At 42.0% G+C, this 23339-nt stretch overlaps 2 protein-coding genes across 6 annotated transcripts in view; one reads left to right on the forward strand and one right to left on the reverse strand.

Annotated features, from left to right (window-relative positions):
- The window catches only part of ap1g1 (adaptor related protein complex 1 subunit gamma 1), a 31000-nt gene extending 30505 nt beyond the window's left edge, over positions 1–495 (reverse strand). Inside the window, exon 1 of one of the 2 annotated variants that reach the window (XM_080438665.1) lies at positions 361–495. The gene's annotated coding sequence lies outside the window, so the exon portion shown is untranslated. The remainder of the gene's footprint in view (positions 1–360) is intronic. The other variant, XM_080438666.1, reaches the window with a different exon arrangement.
- znf821 (zinc finger protein 821) lies at positions 470–22857 on the forward strand. 4 transcript variants are annotated; one of them, XM_080439016.1, is made up of 6 exons: positions 470–609; positions 13420–13551; positions 13698–13816; positions 15806–15904; positions 17009–17175; positions 19048–22857. In XM_080439016.1, the coding sequence occupies exons 2-6, from the start codon at positions 13467–13469 to the stop codon at positions 20114–20116; spliced, it is 1539 nt and encodes a 512-aa protein (XP_080295142.1). In that variant the 5' UTR covers positions 470–609; positions 13420–13466; the 3' UTR covers positions 20117–22857. The 4 variants fall into 4 exon arrangements, with proteins under 4 accessions (XP_080295142.1, XP_080295141.1, XP_080295140.1 ...); XM_080439015.1 differs by lacking the exon at positions 470–609 and adding an exon at positions 1819–1960; XM_080439014.1 differs by lacking the exon at positions 470–609 and adding an exon at positions 4120–5301 and having other exon boundaries at positions 13701–13816.
- Positions 22858–23339: the final 482 nt, after the last annotated feature.

Genomic DNA, 23339 nt, shown 5'->3' on the forward strand with positions numbered 1-23339 from the left:
TACTGAAGTTACGTTGAGGAATATCAGGTGGCGACCGTTCCGAGGTCGCCGGATTTGCCTCGGGGCAACTGTGTTTTGGGGCGAGCGTTTTTGGTATTCGGTTAGCTTGGTGCTAATGCTAACCGCCGTTAGCCTAGCTGACAGAACAGAACAGACAACCAACCAACCCCCGTCAAGGGGTTGCACTGACACACCGACCCACCGGGGCTGTGACACTTCCTATGCGGCGCCGCACGCACCGCTAACAACCGCTCCGACCCGCCCGACGAATACGCAACGTGTCGTATTATTATTAGTACCATTTAGCAATTTCACGCCCGCGAATATTTTTGTTTTCTTAGGATTTTTATATATACTTACTACTAGCCGTAACGATACCAGAAAGTGGCTGGAATCTTCTCTCTATTAGCAATGGAGGGAGGAGGAACGGACCAGTAGACATTCAAAATGGCTGCCGCTCCAGCCTCGGCACATCTACCGCAGGCGGAGGGATACGACTGACATCTCTCACCACCCGTTGGGGCGCTTTCCGCGGTACCTGTGGAAAGCCTTGGTTTCTATTCATTCCTCGGTGGTTGTATCCGGTCTAGAGCCCGCCTACTACATCCGGTAACTTGACACACACACACACACACACACACACACACACACACACACACACACACACACACACACACACACACACACACACACACACTCTCAATTCAATTCAATTCAAAGGAGCTTACCTTACCTTACATTACCAAAGCAACTTGTGTCAAAATATAATAAAAAGAGTTGATAATGGGGAAAGTATAGGGTGCGTTCGGAAATTGCACACCGGAGCGCACTCGCCTATTAGTTTGTATTGGCCAGTGCGCTCATTGCTGTATTTCCGAGTTGGAGGGGTAGAGCAGTGGTGTGTTCTACCGTGTTACGCTATATACGTAGTGTGACCTGTAGAAAATGTTGGTAGCCATCTAAACCATTTCATCCATTGAAAACACCACACGCATGTCGTGACGTGCACGTGCAGGGAATGATTATCGTATCCCTAAAAAAAAACTAGAACACACCACTGGGGTACAGTATTGTGTAAACAGAGCTATGTTATATACATGAGCACCGAAGTCTGACGTAATTTACGAATCCTACCTGGGTCACGTTTATTTTCCCCATTCAGAATTCCCATAGTCTTGTTAAATATCGCGTCAAATAAGAACTGTGTTCCAAAAATAAACAAATGAGCCCGCGGTTTGACATATATGGATATGAAGCATTAACTGACGGCGAGAAAACGCTAATGTTACTGCCTCTGAATTTGTTTCATTTTTGTCAGAAACGGATCAAATATGAGTGACTGACTATCGTCAACTATACAGAGCCACCTCCCTGACAAAATCGCCTGGACAGTTGGTTTATTTTTGGACCACAATGCTTATATGAGACGATTCTAAGATGACCCAATGTTATTCTCCATAGAGAAATTACTTCCGTGAACCAGGGGATGAACGAGTCACGTCAGGACTTAACAAATAGCAGAAATCTTTTGCAGTCACTTTGAGACAAATTCCAACATTCTTTCTCAAAACTCCACACACACACACACACCGTTTCCGTATCCGCTCTAGAGCGGATGTGCACAGCGCGCCAAGTGAATTGAGCCCAGTCTACTGTACCTCCGCCGTTCGACGGGGTCGCGCGGCGCAGATCTACAAGCTCACCGCGCGTCGCAGAGGCCACTAGTCCCGAACTTGTAGATCTGCTGTTTTTCTACCGTCGTACGTCGAAGTTTATTGTCCCAGAGGTTCACGCCGCGGACGGAACGCTGCGTAGCTAGCTAGCTGCCTGCTGCCTCCCTGTGGGACTTGACCGTTTTTCAGGCTTTGCTTTTTTTTATACCTCTGAAGCTTTTTCTTCTCCACCGTTTTCTCTTCAGAGAACTACACTTTGCTATGCTATATTTCACTGGACAACATGGGTAATCGCAGTGTTCTTTTTATATCAGCGAAATAGAGGACTAGTTACTGTATTGCTTTGCTGCATATTGTATTATGGTTTCATTGCTTAGACAATAATAAGCTGGTTCTTCTTTCTTAACATGTTTTTTTTTTTGCGTTGCACCGAATGAGGAGAGCTAGCTAGGCTAGTCTTACGCTATCTAAGCTAACGCTAGATGATGGGTTCGGTTGAGAACATTATTTCCATTGGTACCAAATCGAGTTTTGTTTGAGTGATTGCTTATTATTAATATAATAATGAATCTGTTCACTGCATTATCAATGCCATCGATTTCACAGGACTTGGATAGTTTTATTAATGTATATATTTTTTTCTTATCGCACCACTGCGGATGAATATTATAATGTTCCTATAAACGTCGTGCTGCGGTCCGTATAGCTCACTCGTGGCAGCCAGTGATGACGACTACCATGTTATTGGTTCAGTGTGGTTTGCGGGCCCCACCTAGTGGACACTTGGCGAAGTGACGACAAATGCACAGGAATTTAGGCTCTGTGATGATGCAGGTACACAGAAGTTAGAACAGTGGTGTAAAGTAACTAAGTACATTTACTCAAGTACTGTACTTAAGTACACTTTTGTATTTCCAATTTAAATTATTTATACTTCTTCTCTACATCTCAAAGGCAAATATTGTACTTTTACTCCACTACAATTATTTGAAACCTTCAGTTACTATTTACTTTGTAGATTTTGATTATCATTACAAAACCTACATTACCCACTTCAGCCATATATTAATTTTGGCCATTTGAAAATAGCTGATCTACAAGCTCAGATCGGCTATTTTATGTGTGCGATGCGACACATTGTGAGCTTGTAGATCAGCTATTTTCAAAAGATTTGTATACATACAGGCATTTTGCGTAATGAGTACTTTCTACTTTTGGTACTTTAAGTACATTTTGATACCAGTACTTTTACTTTTTAAGTTAATTTAGAATTCAGGACTTTTACTTGTAACAGAGTATTTCTACATTGCAGTATTGATACTTTTACTTAAGTAAAAGAAATTCAGTACTTCTGCACACAACAGTTTGCAACACATCATGTGACTGATGCAAGAACTAGGGCAGGTGCCCATTTCAGATTTTGGACAGGGGACAGCAAGGTTCACTCTGTTAGCGCAACGTGGTCCTGTAATAATGGGATTCTTACGGGTGTGATCATGTGGAAATCCAGTTTTCAAGCCAATTATATACACACAGCCCCAATGTTAAGCCAAGACCAAATGGGGGGTTTCATAACAGTGGCAGTTATAATGGTTAAGATGGAAATGTGACAACCTGAGGTTGGGTTCTTTCACAGCTGGAAACAAACTTCAAAAAATACTTGTCACATTGTGTTCCTACAGTTGTGCAGTTGCAGTTTGCTAGTTCAGAATCAGAATGGTTCTGTTTAAAGAACGTACTAAGTTGTGTGGTTAAATATTTAGAAGCACCCCATGTATCTACATGTTGACAACGCTGTTATTTATCACAAGTGGATCACCACCTGTTCTATTTATATGTAGGCCTTTAACTTCATCGTCTGCCTTCATTCTCATTTTTCACATCACAGTACTGTTGTTTTTAGAGTCTAAACTTTAGACTCTAAACAAAGAATGTAGTGTCACCAGAAATAATGTGTAAAATGGAGCAATCATATATGCACCTCATTTCGTAGCACACTACTGCAATAATAGTCTGATCTGTCCATCTCTACTATATGATAGTACTGAATGGATTTATATTTGTCCTCATGTGCTGATTTCCACTGCACTTATCCAGTTGTAGTATCCAGTATTTTTTTAAATATAGGGCTAAATAAAATAAATATAAGGATCTATGGCCATGTTTATTTAATTTCATGTGTTTGTTTTTGCATTATGCTCGCTTTTAAAACTATTCATCTAGATCTGATTGTGTTTGTGATCCTGATGACGGGGGCCTTGGAGAACAGAGCCCCTGAGGGTTCCAGGTGGTCCCCAGCTAATTGATTGATAGTTAGGAATAGGAACCAAGTGGACCCTTATGGGTCTATAACTCTGAGAGTGTACAGTGTCAATTACTCTGAGACTGACGTTATGGGTCTGTAACTCTGAGAGGGCACAAATGGAACCAGTAGGGGTCCATTAGTGTTTGCGTTAAGGGGGGTCCGTGGTCCCTTATGCATGCATGTCAAACTGGGGGGTCCAGACTGAAGTGTGAAGCTTCAGTCCACTCAGAGAGTGGGCGGGACTCTATGGTCTGGATCCAGGCACATACTGGGGGTCTATGGTCTATGGTCTGGATCCAGGCTAGGGTCCTGAAGAAGTTTGCGAATCACTGCCAGTGTTGCCAAGTCTGCTTATTTACCGTTGGCGTTTTTTCCCCAGAGTTTGGGATTGTTTTAAAAACGCGGTGGCTTCTTTGGCAAATCTAACAAGCCAACATTTCTTTGATGTATGTGCTATAATTCCCCATACATTTGTGGAGGCGTGTGAATCACATTGACTGACAGAATTGGTCTGGTGTCAACTTATTAAGCCCCTGGCTAGTATGTGTGTAATGTCATAATAAATAACCAAAACATAAATGATTATTATAGCCCCACATAGTAATTATAATGATATATGCATCTAATATTTTTTTATTAGGAATATATGGCCATATGTTTGGGCTTGTTTTTCGAGGTGCTATGTGGCTTATTCTCTAGCAAGATTTGGCTTGTTTTTGGAGGTCGGTTGGGCCTATTTTTCTCGCGAGACTTGGCCAACACTGATCACTGCTGTACTACATATCCCACAATGCATTGCGTCGTGCTTTTTTTACGTGAGAGATCAGCTGATGCCGTTGCGTCACTGCGTGGCTGCAGTGCGTTTGGTGGCTGCGGTCCGTTGGCAGAGCGACAGAAGGAAGGCTCGTCTGCGCTCGGGGCTGCTCGGTGTCTGCTGGCAGCAGCCTATCATTATCCCCATCATTTACAACATGCATTGATCCAACGAACGGACGGTGGCTTCTTTTTTTGTCGGCGAGGATGTGACTGTACTATTAGATTATATATATATCTTTTTTTTGGAGGGGGGGTCGTCCGTGTATGTATTTTTCTATTCTCAAGGATGGATCATGGACCCGACCCGTTTATTCATTGCTGCTTGAGTAGCCAAGAGAGACCATTTGGTTGTTGTGTGATCGTCCTCCTCCTCTCTGTGGGATCAGACACCGGGTCATCAGGGCTGCAATCTGGATTTTAGACGGAGATTCGAGTTCTCGTATCGGGAGTGGGGGAGTCATAATATTATGTCAAGGCGAAAACAGACCAACCCCTTCAAAGTTAATTGTAGGTATCATCACAGGTATTGTATATTGCATTTTTAAAACGTTTTGTTAGATGTCATTATGATTTGACTTATTATAACATGGTAATTGTGAGTTCCCCCACTCGAGTGTTGGTCGCAAATATCCCATATGAATGAATGATTTGCTTCTCAAAACGGGTGTATTTTGATCGTTTTGAATGGCATCTGATGTCAGAGGGACATATTCTAAAATGTTTTTTGTTTTGACCGTTGGAAATCATCGTTGCTGTTTTTGCTTTGTTAAGACTTTGTAAGAAAATGAAGCATATCTGGACAGTATAGTAGCAGTCAGCCGTTTATTGTCTTGACAGCTGATGGATTGATGTGACTTTAATCACGTTTCTAGTTGTCAGAGCTGAGGTGAAGACCGCTAACTTGATGTGACATTATGCGGGGGTCCCAGTAATGTAAGGTTTTGATTCAGATCATTATGGCAGGTATGTTATTCTCTGTCTCTGAATTGCAATTCAATTTCAATTCAAAGGAGCTTCATTGGCATACGAAAACATACGTTTACATTGCCAAAGCAAGTGTCAAAATAAAAACAGTTTAAGAAAATGGAGAAAGTTGGAGTGGGCCTTGTGTTAAACAGAGCTATGTCACATTGTGTTGTTGTATTCATGTTTTATATACAGTGTGTAAAGCTTTTTGAAACAAATGGCCGCAATCCTTTGCAGTCACTTTGGGACAATTGGCAGCATTTTTTCTCAAAACTATTTAAATAGTATACAAAAAACGAGTTGGATTGCATTCAGAAGAAGTGTTCTGGCGTACATTGTTTTTTCTTCAGCTCTCCTGTCAGTCAGACAATCGTTTGTCATCATGGGATCATGCATTATTTGTGTGCACTTGAATTAATTTATGTCAGACATGATCTTGATATGGTTCTGATCAGAAACAGTACGTTGTAAGGCCTGTGATCAAAGGGAGAGGAGCTTAAACTTTTTTACTTTGTTGATGTCATCCATTGGGAGCTACCCTAACATCAGTAGAGTTGTTAAGAGGGTAACAGGATAGGTGGGCACTAGGGACATCTGGGCACCTCGATGTAAAAGTGGCTATTTTGTCGCCAAAATGTAAAAGAAATAAGTAAAGTATACATGATTAGTAGGCCTACATGCTTAAACATTAGACAATTAAGGTCTAATATTTCTACAATTGCTACAAAACCTGTATATCCAGTCATTTTGGGGCATAAACAAGAAATTGAAGAATAAAATTAAGTCTGATAATGATGTACCGTGCATGTTTACATCATGTATACTTTATATTACTTAAGACCATTTTTCAAATATTAAATCTTTAACATTTTGTACAAACTTTTACATTGAGGTGCCCAGATGCCCCTAGTGCCCACCTATCCTGTATCCGTTGAGAGGTGATACATGAGACACACAGTTGTTATGACACATTACTAAATACCTGGGCTAGATGCACTCTTTTCCTGTAACGGTTTCATGTACATTTTTAGATCCCTTTTTTTAGATGTATTTTTGTAAGAAATGCATCGTTTGTTGTTGCTGTCTAAGCTGTGTATACCTCCTGACATTGCTGCTGCTGCTACGTCTTCAACTTCACTTTACAGTGTCACATCACACATTTACAGGTGTAAAGTAGCGAGTGAAATCCTTAAGTGCAAGCTACCCGCAAATTGCAGTTACATTTTAAACAAGAATAGGACTAAAAAAAACGAATTTAAGTTAGTGAAATCCTCAGTTTTAATTTATCCATTTGTCACTCTGAAGGCCAGTCCACACCATCAACCATTATACCCAAATAGCACCAGTCTGCTACTGGTCAGTCCACACCAGCGAGACCGCTGCAACGGTCTCTAAAACGGTTTTGATGCAAGGAGTTGCATTGGTGTGGACTGGCCTTCAGAGTGTACAAATGTAACAAGAGTTAAATTAACACTGAGGATTTAAACTTTGTTGTTGGTTTTCCTCAGCACTGGCTATCAACATTCCTATTTGGTACACAGCATGCAGACAGTGTTGAGATGCCTTTCTCAAGCCAGCAGGGAGGATTGTACAATTACACTAAAACCTACTGAAGTTATCTGTGCTTCAGATCTGTTTTCTAAACATAGTTTGTTTAAAGGTGGGGTCTGAAATACATGTTGCAGCCGTGGCCTCAGTAATCCCTATGAGCTAATAAGATCAACTGTTGGTGTAACGGTTGTACGTATGTAGTAGGAGCCCAAGACCCTTCGGTTAACCCAGTAAGGTCAGGCAAGTGACAAAATACCACACGCTTAATTCTACATTTAACTTTGAGAAAACATACCATTGGCTCTAACTGGAGCGTTAATTAATTTAATAACTTTTTTTGTTTGGTAAATGGTATTTTCTTCAGCTAAGGCATTGATTTATTTTACCTGTCTGTCTTCGCTTATCTGGTATGAAATGAATGCACATTGCTGGCCCCACGAGACAGACAGACCAGACAGACAGACTGACAGACCAGACAGGCAAGGAGACAGTCTGACAGGCTAGCTGGCTGACACACACGCACAGTGTGTGTGTGTGTGTGTGTGTGTGTGTGTGTGTGTGTGTGTGTGTGTGTGTGTGTGTGTGTGTGTGTGTGTGTGTGTGTGTGTGTGTGTGTGTGTGTGTGTGTGTGTGTGTGTGTGTGTGTGTGTGTGTGTGTGTGTGTGTGTGTGTGTGTGTGTGTGCGTGCTAGCAAGACAAAAGAATAAGTCCTGTTTCTTTCTGTTCTGTCTTTTCCTACCTACTAGCTACTTGTGATACTAGGTTGCCATAGAACAAACCACCTTGGCAGAATCACAATCAAAGCTAATTAGAAGTGGAAGTGTGATAGTGCTACAGAAAAGTATGTTCCTACATTTTGATTGTAAATACATAGATAAGAGCATGCTTGATGATGACACAATAATTTATATTACTACCATTACATAAAAAACGATATAGATACATGTTTTTGTTTTTCTAACAATGAAGACTTTGAAGATTCCTCAGACAGCAGTAGTTTGCAGGTTATTTCCCAACATGAGTTTTGAATCTGTGTTTTATTTGCAGCTCAGATGAACAGCGAGTTTTGATCACCGGCTATTTTGAAAAAGAAAGACCCCTGGTTTTATTTTGTTTATTTGACTTTTGCGGTCCCCATTCAGGGCGTGGCCATTAAGTATTAGGCCAGTAGGCCAATTGCTTGGACACCGGAAGTGCTGCTTGCAACGCCTTCACCCTTGACTAGACTGGGATCAGTTCACTTTGTAGGTTGCTGATCCGGTCTGGGTCTAGAGCGGATACAGGAACTGTGTGTGTGTGTGTGCGCAAATGACCGGAAATGGAAGGCCGGCTTCACACTGGTTATTATTCTGAATGAAAACCACTCTCCACTGGTAACTGTGGAAAGCCTGGTGACTTTAGGTTGCACTCAACACACTGCCCTCCCATGGGTCATCAGCAATACACCTGCCAAGTGTGAAGTTGAGCGGATGAACTGTTCTTGAGCTATGCGAAAGACAGACAGACACACAGAGATTCCTTGAATTTATAGATATTCTACGCTCGGTTTATTTTGTCATTTCTGTCAAGTAGTCAAAACGTCACTGGCGCATAGCAACTTCGCCGCGCTCGAAGATGCATATCGTTTCCCCAAAACTCACTGTTGCAGCCCAGTGAGATTCTGGAATGCTTTTTACTATGGGATTGTCATGTGCCTCCAGCGTAATAGTGTGGTGTTGGGGCAGAGTGAAAAACACAGTATTCAACAGCTCATTTTTATGTGGACTTGTCTAGGAGGAGAGTAGGTTTCGAGTCAAGATGCTGTCTTGACGAAAGATTCTTCCACGGGGAGGGGAGGCATTCTGTACCCCCCCAAAAAAAGGAAAAGTGTTGTGCGGCCTTCTCCGTTTTCCTGAAATACCAGGCTGTCAATTAGGCAAAGTGAGAAATGATGTGGGAGACTTGGATGATCCAATGTCTGTTCCGCCACCATTCCCATGCTCCTCAACGCTACACAGTGTCTGTGCATGGATGGAAGACAGGGGCCCCAGCACTTCCTGGAGATTCAGACAGTGTTGTGTGTGTCTGTCTGTCTGTCTGTCTGTCTGTCTGTCTGTCTGTCTGTCTGTCTGTCTGTCTGTCTCTCTCTCTCTCTGTGTGTGTGTGTGTGTGTGTGTGTGTGTGTGTGTGTGTGTGTGTGTGTGTGTGTGTGTGTGTGTGTGTGTGTGTGTGTGTGTGTGTGTGTGTGTGTGTGTGTGTGTGTGTGTGTGTGTGTGTGTGTGTGTGTGTGTGTGTGTGTGTGTGTGTGTGTGTGTGTGTGTGTGTGTGTGTGTGTGTGTGTTTTGGAAGGGGGGGGGTGGGGTTGAATTCAACAGGACCCCCATTGCTTGGTGTTTGAGCAGAGTTTTGGCATTCTGTCTTTTGTCTGTTTTGTTTTGCCCCCCGCCCCCCCCCCTCCCCTCCTCCTTTTCTCCCTCTTGTGTGTCTGTTGGCTGATGAGTTTGTCTCTTTGTCTGGATTCAGTCAGACAGTGCGTCACCTCCTGCCTACAGACACACAGACTCTGAGATAACATCAGAGTGGCAGAGACTGAGGGAGGTGGAGGGGTTGGGGGGGTGGGGGGGGGGGGGGTGGCGAGGAGAGACAGATGTACAGACAGAGCCTAGCGGTGGGGGGATGGGTATCTCTCACACATCAATCATTGGCTGTGTGCCGTGAAGCCAGCCTGTTGTAGTAGTTCATAGTTCAACACTCCGACCCACTCTACCCAATGCTAATGAGTGCCTGGATTACTATGGGAAAAGTGCCCAAACTGTGTTCACATACCGACCCTCTGCAAGCAGTTAATAGTAGAATGATGGCTGTAGAATGTAGTCGCTGGTGTGCGTTTGAATGAAAAATACAGCTCCTCCAGATTATAGCTCTTCCTCCCTCCAATACATAGGTGTGTGTGTGTGTGTGTGTGTGTGTGTGTGTGTGTGTGTGTGTGTGTGTGTGTGTGTGTGTGTGTGTGTGTGTGTGTGTGTGTGTGTGTGTGTGTGTGTGTGTGTGTGTGTGTGTGTGTGTGTGTGTGTGTGTGTGTGTGTGTGTGCGCGCGTTTGAGTGAGAGAGGGGTAGAGAGAGAGAAGACCGTGCGTGCGTTACCTCAGGATTGCAACAGAGGCTGTAATTACTTCTGTCAGTCTCAGGTAACTGAAGTCAGAATGTGTCTCCCATCTCTGATCTCTGTAACTGGAAAGAGCGCGTGAAGGAGAAACCCTCGCTAGAAGAGGTACTCGCGCCCTGTTTGTATATATGGCTGTTGGCCGTTAAACTCTAGTGTTTGCTGGAGCAGTTTCTATTGTATTCACTGTTTATTATTATTATTATGTTACTATGACAAATTTAACGTTGGATTAAATTTTTTTTACCTTGTCCTACAGCAGAGATACTGCAGAAGCATAGAGAGGATCACTGTGCAAGGGGTTAAAATCAACCACATATGGGCTGCTTTGGTATGAGGCATTATCCTCCCCCTCAGAGCTGCTGGTATAGATATAGAAACAATCAGTGCTGCGAACAAGCAGGGAGGACAGAGGGCGAGCCAGGCTGTTCAGTGTGTGGGTGGTGCTGAGAGAGAGAGAGAGAGAGAGAGAGAAAGAGAGAAGCACACTGACTAGCAGGCAGTTAGCTAGTGGAAAGGAGTGCAGGGCTGCTTCCCCCCTGGGACTGCAGCATGCCTGTAGAACGGTGCTGCCATGTATGCATGTATGTACGTGTGTGAGAACAGGGTGGGGGGTTGGGATGTAAATGAAGTCAATCTGCGTGCATGTACGTCAGAGTTCTCGTCTATGCCGCTTTGCCTGTGAAGCGTATATAAATGACTGTGTGTGGATGATTATATGAAGTATCACAGCATCCAGGTCAGTGTAGTAGTAATGGATGCTCTTGGCCTTGGACGATATCCCACGAGGTCCTCCTGTAAAATGACTAAATACGTTATTTGTATTTAGTCTGTACCACTGTTATCAGGAAATGGATGATTGTGGTTCTAGGTTTCAAAGCCCTTATGCAACTGAAGAGTGCAACTGCAAATGCTATTCCTAAACCTGGAATTTGGATCTGTTGTCCATTGTCTGTTTTTGAGTCCTTAATTGCCCCGTGTCTGTCTTTGACATGCTCTACTGTATCATTTTTTAAATCTTGCGATGTGTGCTCTCCCTAAAAAAATCTCAAAGAACTTTCTGTTTAAATAAATACAATCTCTCCACCATTATACAATACTTACATAGGGAATTGATCAATGGCAACATTTTATATCGTGGATAAACAGGAAATGTATCATTATAATGTCACGGCTTCTGTTGAGCACCCATGATGTAGGTGAATGCACAAGTGTTAAAAAATTCATAAACTCTTGTGCCATAGCAAGCTATGCAGTTTCTATGTTGCTATGGAGATGAAACGCTCATATGGTGTATCCAACGAACAGCTAGGAATGCCTTGTAACTGTATCTCATTAAAACATTGCAAGATGATGCAATTTCTTATGCACAGGTAAAAGTTTCCGACTTTTTCTTTGTGGAATTTCTCACCAACCAGGTTGTACTTTAGGGGAAATCTTTAAAATTATTCAAGCTGGGCAAATTGTCAGCCAGTAGCCAGTGTAAGAGTACAGTGACACATTGGACTAGCTATGCCTTGTTGAATTCAGTACTACTGCATCTGTGGGTACAAACCCTTTCACGTTTTAAAGACAGAGCTCCATTGATGTCTGTCAAAACAGCCTATTTCATTTAAGTGTTAAGTTCCTGGTCTTAATTTTAATAGTTTTAGCCTATTATGGCATATCATTTTGGCTGGCACCTGACAAGGACCGGTGTGCTGTGCAGCTTTGGTAACCGTATACAATTTTGGCTTACCATATCACAGCTCAGATTACCTTCTCTTTTCTTTTTTTTCATACCGACAGCAGTTTATACAGGGTATGCAGTACTTCGGGAAAAAAAGATTACCATTTTAAGGTTCAAGGTTCAACTTTATTTGTCAACACTTAGTTGACCTGGGTCCCCCGGGGCTCTATACAAGGTCCACTCCCTTTTCCCCTCGACTCCACATCTCTTCACCGAAAATAGCAGATCTAATAGCCGATCTACAAGCTCAACGCGTCGCGATGCGACGCGTTGAGCTTGTAGATCGGCTATTTATAGATCAGCTGTTTTTAGCGAATGTTCACCCCCAGAAGAGGGACGCTAGGGTTCATGGTTTGTGGTACATTTTCACCACTGGCTTAAGGCTTTCCTTCATTACCCTGCCTGTATGTTTTCATGGCAGGGCCTTGTCTGACTGTGAAGAAAACAAGTTGACTGGATGGGCTGTTTTTATGAAACGTAGTGGGAATGATCAGTAGGATGCCCCAAAGAGCTGATTAACTTTGGGTTGAAAAGGTCATGGTCACAACGAAGGTCACGGTCAAGAACAGCGGGGATAGAATTTCTTGAAACTTGATGGGTATGATTAGTAGGCTACCCAAAGAGATGATCAACTTTTGGGTCTCACAGGTCAAGGGTCAATGTGATGTGAGGTGAATGTTGGTGCAGTCAGGGTTAGGGGTGCAACAATTAATCAAATTAATCAATTTAAATTTGTTTATCAAGAATTATAGTAAATTAATAATTGATACCTAATTTGGGCACGTCTTTATAGGCAAAAAGTAAAAAAAAAAAATTAAAAAACGAAAACTGAAAATAGCAGATCTACAAGCTTGATCTTGTAGAACTGCTATTTTCTGTATTTTTGCAGACCTCAAGTATAAAATCATGCCAAAAATATAAAAACCCGCTTTTATATATATATATATATATATATATATATATATATATATATATATATATATATATAAACTTGTAGATCTGCTATTTTCTTTATTTGGCTCGACACCGTTTTGTGACAAAGTATAAAATAACACTTAAGTGGTTAATTGATTTGTTGATATATTAGAAATGTAAAAAAGAAAGAAAGGAAAAAAACGTCTTGATTATTCAATTAATCGGGGGTAAAAGCATCGATAGAATAACCACTAAGCAGATCATCGATAGTTGAAGCCCTATTTTTCAGCAGTAGTTCACTGTTGTTGTTCTCTTCTTCCAGGGCCATTCCACACGTCAGGCATCACAGGCCTTCAGCACACTATTAACATGGACGGCAGAGATGAGTTCACAGAGGGCAGTGAATACCACCAAAGCAACTCCCAGGAATTTGATGATCAGGATAGCATCTCAGGTACTGGATGGATGAGTGGATGGGTTCAGGGAAGGGACTGGATTCCATAGGATGTCCTTGGTTCCTGAGGGGTGTTGGTGAGAGTAAGCCCTGCTCTGTGTTCTGTTGTCCTGTCTGTATTGATAGGGCTGTGTTTGCCTCCATAGAAGACAGTGACAGTGACCTCGACAACAACGGTGACGACTCGTCCTCCAACACCTCGGCGGACGACCACATGACCACCAAGAAACAACATTACCGCCTACACGGAGCGGGAGTCAAGGAGGTGAGAGCGCTTGATCAATTCCTGTCAATTACTTTTTCGACTAAATGAAAGATCGAGAAGAAATGTATTTTATACTGTATATAAATGTTTTATATATTAATGTATCGAGTAACCATATATATATATATCACTATTTATATATATATATCATTATTTATATATTTATTTTATACTTCGTTGCACAACCTGCAAAAAATTATTAAAATAGCCGATCTAGAAGCTCACAACGCTTTGCAAGCTTGTAGATCGGCTATCTTCACTATTTTTGACATTTGTGAAACTTTTGGTCTATAATGACGTGCCCTAAATGGGGATCGATTATGAATCGATAATTGTATTAAATGATCTACTATCAGTCATTAGAAGTCCATTAGATGAAGGGCCAGAACACAATCAAAGGATAATGTGGAACTTTGACAGACCGTTATACAATAATCAATATAATAATTGCTATTTATTGCTATAACATTTGCTAAAGAAAGATTTGTGTATTTTTACTGCTGCATACTGATAGAACTGTATGTAATCAAATGTCACAGGTGCAGATAGAAATACTTCGGGTAATCATTTTGTGAAGGCCACATCATTGAATGAGGACTTTTAGTTCATTAAAAAGTAAAAAAAAAAAAAAGATGGAGACAGACAGACATACTCCCTTTTGAACAGAGATAAACTTTCTCTTTCATTGAATAAGAGCTCAAGGTCTCTTCTTAGATATGGAGAGACACATTATGAAAAACATGCCTGTGAAGCACTCCCAACATGGATAAAAACATTCTTAAGGTGGGGGGTAGATATTGTAGATTTTGTAAATTATTTACAAAATCATTTGCCGGGCCAATTTTGGGCCACAGGCAACCTGTTGCCTAACAATGTACTATTGAGTAGGTAGGTCTGTAAAGATAAATACCATTGCCATGTACCACAGGTAAAGATAGATACCAAACAGCCCTAAAACTCGAGGATGCAGCAAACCTGATTATGAATGACACGTATGAGTCATAATACAAATACATTGTCTGTGGCGCGCAACCAACTATGAATCAGGCATAAGGCCCTCTGTTTGAAACTAAAGACCATTTCAGTGTATGTGTGACTAAAACCTTTGACGGAGCGTATTGTCATTGATGACATGATTTGCCAGAGCCTGATGGGATCTCTCTAGTTTTCACGCTCAAATCTATCATCATACCACACTTGCAATACCTTAAGATAAGAGTAGGGCTTAGCTGTTATATGAACAGAATAGTATAAGCATACATTGATTGGCTACTATACAATTAAGCTACATTGTACAATTGTAGCTGGTTAAATTGAAAAAATATGAATTCAGTTCTGTTGACACAATCAATATGCATCTGATTAACTTACATACTGCTTAACTTACATACTGCCTCCCTCCGGAAATCTCATTTCCATTTGTTATCAGGAAGGAGTCTGGCCTGAGCGCCTGTCTGGGCGTTTCTGCAGAGTTCATAACATGAACTCTCCTATCACAGCGTCCTCGCTCATTGTTCTATGATTGACAACGCATGTTGGCCAATCAGGTGGAACCTGAGTGAACCCGAATGGAGCCGAGCGAAATGGAACGGCAGCCATTAAAACGTTGTCCGCTGTTTTGTCTAATTTATCCGACTAAAGTAACCTATTTTCGGCATGGCCCTTTCAAAAGTCCCCTTGCGTCACGTTGCTCTGTGGTGGTGGTGGAACAAACTGCCGATTGGCTAAAGGGGTGGTGGTGGAACGAACTGCTGATTGGCTGAAGGGGTTGTCAGTCAACGGTATTACTCCCGCCCACAGCCAAAAAGCCAAACAGGCCCCCATGCCAGACTCACTCCTGATATCAAATGGAAATTAGATTTCCGCAGGGAGGGGTTTACCAGTCTAGTACGTACCCATTAGCAGAAGAAAACGTGCCAAAACGTTTCTTCTTCTGTGTGACTCTGTGTTACTCCTGACATCCATTTCGATGGTACATGGTGTTCTCAGGAGAGCGAGGAAGGCGGTGACCGAAGCCACAGCTTTGTGTGTCCTCTCTGCACCCTGGATTTCAGCAGCCCGGAGAAGCTTATCGCGCATGTCTACCAGGTGAGAGCAGTGACCGGGTGGAAGTTAATATTATCCAGTACATACAGTGGTGGAAGAAGTACAATTATTTTACTTAGGTAAATCACCACAATGTAGAAATACTCCGTCACAAGTAAAAGTCCTCATTGTGCAGAGTGTTTGTCGAAATCTTTTGAAATTCAAGCTCACAACGCCTTGCACTGTATTTCCGAATAGCTGAAGTATACATTTTACTTGCGGAAATGTACTTACTTAATTTCCACTACTTTGTTCCACTACTAACTACATATACCCGTATATACTTTGTCGTATAGTGGCACTTCGGAAATTGGATGAAATGTTGGCTGTAGTTTTGTAACAAAGACAGTGTAACATTGCAAATAGAAACTATGCATCCTGTTTGGGGTAACACATGGCAAATAGAAACTATGCATCCTGTTTGGGGTAACACATGGAAAATAGAAACTACGCATCCTGTGAGGGGTTTTCTGTTTAAAGATCACCCTCATGAATCAGTTTGATTGTGAACTGCAGAATTTGGTGCACATATACAGTAATTCACTTGCCATTGTGTGAATAACAGCCATTGTCTGGCAGCTTTGATTGTCTTGCTCTTTTATTTCCGCTGAAATTGCCCCGTTGTGAGATTAACAAGGTGGAAAATGAGCAGGACAGTTTAATTGTTGATCCTAGAGGCACATTTCGCATTGCACTTTCTCCCGGCATTCTGAGATTGTCACATGAAAACAAGTATCACATGAAAGCCAAAAATGCTAAAATCCTGAATGTTAATTTAGACCTGGAACCCCATTACGTAACTATACCTTTCAAGCCGGGAACCCCTTTTGGGGTTCTTGTTGCTATGTACAGTATATAGCAACATACATTTTTTCCAGAAAACTGAAAAAAGATTTAGAAGGCGTTTTTTGAATCGGCTTCAGGTCTAAATGGGTTAAGAGTGTAAAAATGAAACCAGATGGACCCGTATATACGGTCACATTTGTACCTTCTCAGAGTTCAAGTAACAGTCAAGGATTTTACAGCATTACCCAATACTGGTTTGGTGTACTTTGAGCAACTCTCCTGTGTTTCTTTCTCCCCCTTTGTCTTGATGTCTTTGAACAGCACACTGCCATGATGAGCAGCAGCAAAAGCTACGTGTGCCCAGTGTGTGGGCGAGCCCTGAGTTCGCCAGGCTCTCTTGGACGCCATCTTCTCATCCACTCCGAGGACCGCCTCTCCAACTGTGCAGTCTGTGGCACGCACTTCACAGACACCAACAACTTCAACAGGTGTCTGCTTAATTTCAGCCCCTTTTCCCTGGCTTTGCTTGAAGCTTAAAGCTCGATTTATGTACCTTTTTTTTAGTGAATAAAATGTAATTTTGTCCAATCTGTATGGTATAGTTTGTTAATACAATATAACTTATACAATTGTGGTGGTTGTATTTGGTCTCGCTGCTCTTCTATTGAGACGTTTAGATCCTGTGTCAAGGTTGGACACGACCTTTGACACAATCCGGTTTCTGGTTTGACGCGAATTGTGACCTGAAGGTCAAAATTCAAGCAGGTAGACTCTATTAGCTCAGTGGTAAAAATGAAGGAAAAGTTGCATAGTGCAGCTTTAACACACACTGCTTCCTTTTGAAGAGATTATTGTCATTTTGAATATTGCTAGTTTCACTACAATAAATCTTCCTGCTGAGGGACTCCTAGACAAGACTTGGGACATTTTCAGTTTCCTGTCTTTCATCGCATTTCTGCTGTATTTTTAAAAGTTACATTAAAAGATAGCCATCTAAAGCCTCTCTGACCAAAGGCAAATCCCAGTACTAACTTTAAAATTAAACGCTCATCGGAATCAGCAGCGCGAAATAGCCAAAGGTTATATTGGACATATTGGCTATTAAAGGAACAGGCTGACATTTGGAGGAAACGCACTTATTTTCTGTCTCAGACATCAGTCAAATGTCAGTTTCATCTCAGAAATGTATATAGATCTTCTCTGAATATAGAGTAAGATTGCAAGTGCTAATAATTTACCGAAACATTGGCCTGTTCCTATAACCGTACTAATGGTGCTTTCCCTCCACAAGATACCGACTCAGCTCTGCTCGCCTTTTTTGGTTTTCCATCTGATAAAAGTTGTGGCTACTGGCTAGTACCTGGTGTCTTTTTAGGTGATGTGAAAACACTGCAGATTACTGATTGGTCAGAGAGAATCATCACTAGAGTCATTATGCAACATGGGACATCCTGCACAAACATGCCATTTTTAAATCGGCATGGTACTATAGTGACGGTGACAAGACATCCCGGTTTCAAGCTGGGTTTCCCCAGAAATATCTCTCAAATACCTCTCACCGGTTTTCAACATTCACAAGCAAATTGTTTTCACCACAAATAAAATAATAACACTTGTTTTGAGTGCTTACATAGATGTTTATCATGTTCTGTTCTGTTGAAATGTGCACTCACACACAGCACACACAGCTCAGCGCTAACTTGCTAATTGTCCATGCTGACAAAAATGTAAGAAAATGTTTTGTAGAAGCTTGTAAATCGGACATTTTTGCTATTTTGGAAGTCGTATTTAAGTGATTAATGGTCCCAGTTTGGGTTTTTGAAAATATGGTCACCGTAAATATAGTGGCTGGAATGTTATTTAAATGGCAACCCACAACAGCCAAGTACAGAGGATCAAGATCAGCATCCCTTCCATAACTTCCATTGTTCCTGTGTGTGGTGTTGAAGATGGTGTCGCTATGACAACCAGCTACAGTGATCCGCTACCGTGCAGTGGGAAAGCAGCTTAACACTAGGGGTGCAACAGTTAATTGAACTAATCAATTTAATTGATTATGAAAAATAACCAATAATTTGATAAAATAATTGATTAATAATCGATCCCTGTTTTGGGCATGTCATTATAGGTGAAAAGTTAGAGGAAAATAGCTCACAAACGCATCACAAGCTTCTGGATCTGTGATTTTCACTATTATTGGATGACTCTGAAAAAGCTTCTTGATTATTCAATTAATTGAAAAAGTAATGGATAGAATAATCGCTAGGAAAATTACAGATAGTTGCAGCCCTAGAAGAAATCTGTCTGAAAGCAGGTTATTTTGATATATTTAATCACCATATCACTGTCCTTTTACACAGGGACAAACTCAAAGAAGTCCTCAACCCATGCAGCATGGACTGTAGCGGTGGAAGGGACAGCTTCTCAAACAGCACCATGACAAACCCAGGCCCTGGCCATCGCTCATTACAAGGACCAGGCCCCAGCGCAAATCCCAACCCATGTCAAAGCACTCGTTCCGGCCAAGGGCAAGCCCCCAACCCGTGTCAGGGGCCTCGGTCATGCCACGGACAGGGTCCTAACCCCTGTCAAGCCTCTCACTCATGCCAAGGACCAGGGCCAAGTCCCGGCTCAAACTCGTGTCAAGGCCCTCGCTCGTGCCAAGGACCCGGCCCCGTCTCTAGTCAGTGCCACGGCCCCAGCAGGTCATGTCACGGCCAAAACCCAGGATCCGGGCCATGCTCGGGCCCAGGACCGTGTAGCTCTGACCAAGGCCCGTCATTCCCGTCCTTGCCAGACAGTCTCCTGACCGGAGGCTCGTCGCTTCCCTCTATTCCGGATAGTCTCAACTCCTCCTCCGCGGGCCTGCCTTCTCTACCAGACCTCCTCAGCCCCATGCCGGTGTATCCCGCCGGGGTGCTGCTGGTGTGCAACAGCTGCGTGGCATACCAGCAGCTCATGGACGCCCAGTCGCCAATGCGGAAATGGGCCCTGCGACGGAAGAACGAGCCGCTGGAGGCGCGCATTCATCGCCTGGAGCGCGAGCGCACCGCCAAGAAATCCAAGCGGGCGCACGAGTCCGAGGACGAGCGGGAAATTAGGAGGTTGCGGGACCGCGAGGCCAAGCGGATGCAGAGGTTGCAGGAGAGCGAGGAGCAGCGGGCGCGCAGGCTACAGCGAGACAGGGAGGCCATGCGCATGAAGCGGGCCAATGAGACGCCCGAGAAGAGGCAGGCCAGGCTCATCCGCGAGAGGGAGGCCAAGAGGATCAAGCGCAGGCTGGAGAAGATCGACCCGTCTCTGAGGACACAGATAGAACACGACCCTGCCGCCATGGCCGCCCTCACGGCGGACATGAGTCTCTTTCAGTTCCCTTGCCCGATGCCTGTCCCCTCTATTGACAACGGCTTGTTCATGAAGCTTCCCTAGTCCCAGCAGGCCACTGGGGGGCAGAGTTTTGAGTTATGGCAGTGTTTAATGACTCCACACTCCACTATCAGGTTGCCAATGGTCAACAGCGAACCTTTCCCAGCTGGTTTTACCTGTAGATTTTCTCTGTCTGACACAACTTGTCACACAAACTGCTTTGTTAAATACAAACAAAAAAAGAACTACATTAATTTATTACAGTTTAGAAGAACTTTTCCCCACAGGGTTTAGAATGTTTTTTTCCTGTATGGATCATATAAAGAAGCATGTTGTAAAGAGATTTATCTGTTCATAACGTGGGCTAGCAGATTTAAACACAGCTAGGAGCAGTTACATAGAGGAGATCTTTTTGCACATGGACCTTCAAGTGGTGGGAGGAGGGACTTGTAGCAACAGCCCCCTCCCTTCTGTTACAGTATACCAGTGGTTCTCAAAGTGGGGTTCAGGGACCCTCAGTGTTCATTGAGGAGGTTCCAAATGGACCCTTACAGGTGTGTAACTCTGAGAGTGTGCAAACGGAACCCAAATGGATCCTTAAAGGTCTGTAACTCTGAGAGCGTGCAAATTTGTACGCTTTCAGAGTTATGCAGGTCCTTGAAATAAAAAAACAAGTATGAGAACCACTGTGTTCCACTCTGCCAGCCCAGCAGTTTGGGTGCACTGGTAGCTACACCTTCCTTCAGGCTGCCAACGTGGGTCCCTGGGAAGCTTCTATTCACCCAGACAACTACCTCACTAGGGGGCCACAGTCGTGTCCTCTGTCCTGTGGCCTACTGCATTTCCAACTCCAGGCTTCCAAAGCTCTATAAACTCTACACTACTTCAGAAGATGCAGGTTGTTTTCCCACAGTTTTGTGTTTGTTTTTTTTGCATAATATCCATCAGGCACTTAAATAGGACAAAAACATTCACAGGAACATTTCAGATTTGTACAATGTGAATATGTCACAGACATTTGCTAGATTTGCTTAAAGTCATACTATGTAACATTCATCATAGTAGTCTTTTTTTGGCGACATTGGTAACTCCATGTCATTACAGCGTTTGTATACTTTATACTGAAGGAGCGCTCGGAAATGAATGCTGCAGGATCCTAGAACCTGAAAATATTTTGGAACGACACATCATAAACTGTATTTATTAACGTTAAAATACATACATTAACCCCCGATATGCACCAAAAAAGATACAAAAAATATTGTTAATGTGTAGAGAAGTTGTCAAAATGTATGTGGAATGGTTATTTGGAAAAATATATGGGTGAAAGATAATAACAAAAATGACGTATGTTTAATTGAATAGGTTACATAGTATGACTTTAATAACATTTTCATTATTTGGCGACATTGTGAATTTCTTTGTCCTATTTTTTTTTCCAAAAGTGTGTGACATTCCCTCTCATCTTATGAGTTCATCTTAATACATACTGCCTCTCATAATGTATCTTTGCCAACATCTGAATCTATGGTTATTCTCTTTTTTCACGGCTACACTCCATAAGCTTTGCCAAATGATTAATAATGTCATTATTATATTTTGTTTGTTGTTGCAGAGCATCTTCTTGGCTCATGAAAACCCCGTCTGTGCTGCTGTTACTGTACTGTACAATACATTAGTTACCTCTTGTATATTTGGGACTCAACCAGTGGTGGACAAAGTAGGCTACTCAACCCCAGTACTTGAGTCAAAGTATAGATACTCCTTATCAAATATTACTCCACTACTAATGCAAGTTGCTCTGTCAAATGTGTACTTGAGTTGAAGTACTGGAGTTCAAAAGTACAAATTATAAAGTACATTTTGAGTTGATATCAGTGCATTGCTGTATTGATTTTCCAAACATTTTCTAAAAATGAATATTAGTGAAAATAGCAGATCTACAACACGCTCTCAACATGTCGCATCAATCTGCTATTTTCACTATATTTGAAATAGGGCTTAAGTGATTCATTCATAATATACTTTTTACCTTCCTAGAAACGTATTTGAATTTGAAATGCAGTCGAGTGAAAGTCATAAGTATCCAAAAATGTACTTTACTCAAGTAAAGTACAGATCAACTCAAAAGATTTACTTTAAGTACAGTACTCAAGAACATGTACTTATTTACTGTCCACCACTGGACTCAACACATTGGGGGATATTGTATTAGGAAATGTTTCATTAAGTTTAGGACTTTTGAATATTTCCTTTGTTCATAAGAGTCATTGGTTGACTACTGCCCCGAAGAAGTGTAATTTTTTTACTCAATATTTCAGAACGGACACATAAATAAACGCTGTTACACAGATAAATAAATACATCCCCTTCAGGCAATCCGTGTAATAAAAGCATCCTCATGCTCTGTAATGATTGTTGAACTCCAGTAGACTGCAACTGTACAAAGTGCAGTACCTAATTATTCCACTTAAATTGTGGATAATCTTTATGATTCAGTTATGTATTTATCAACTGAATTACCTAAATATATTAAAAGATTTGTATGTCAGGGATTATTGTGTGGTTTTAAATCCTCACATCCCTGCTTTACATTGTTTTATAATTTTCTGTCTTATCTCTCTGTTGATTAGCACTGAGGCAAAATACAACTGTAAAGCCCTACATACGTGAGGAGAGAGGTTCCCTTACACTATACCCCGTTGACCTCATTCCAACACATATTTATGCAATATGATGTGAATATATTTTTCTTGTGGAAATTATTTTATTTTGTTTAATGGTATAAAATTGTTTAAATCAGATGCTATGTTAATCTGCTCTTTTCTTTTCTTGTGTAATTTCTTAACTGTAAGGTTACCTCCAATGTTTCACAACTTTTCTCCTGATGCAAATATCTGCAGTGACAAATTACCGGTTTCAGAAATATTCCACAAGAACAGTGGTTCTGAAAGTGGGGTCCAGGCAGGGACCCTCAGGGTTTCTTGAGGGTGTTCCAAATGGACCCTTACAGGTCTGTAACTGTGAGAGTGTACAAATGTACAAACTCAAGAGTATACTAAATGGAACCAAATGGAACCTTATGGGTCCATTTGGTTCCATTTTGTATGTTCTCAGGGTTAAGGGGGGACCTTCAAATTTAAATGTTTTGAGAACCACTGCACAAGAATATTAGTGACAGGAACTCCCAACTAGTTCAGTTTGAGTCGCTCTTAGACAAGAGCATTTCTTTAACCACTGAAAATGGGCGATATACAAGTTCACAATGCAACACTTTGTGAGCTTG

The sequence above is a fragment of the Gymnoscopelus braueri genome (assembly GCF_963280865.1).
Source record: "Gymnoscopelus braueri genome assembly, chromosome: 1".
Lineage (NCBI taxonomy): Eukaryota > Metazoa > Chordata > Actinopteri > Myctophiformes > Myctophidae > Gymnoscopelus > Gymnoscopelus braueri.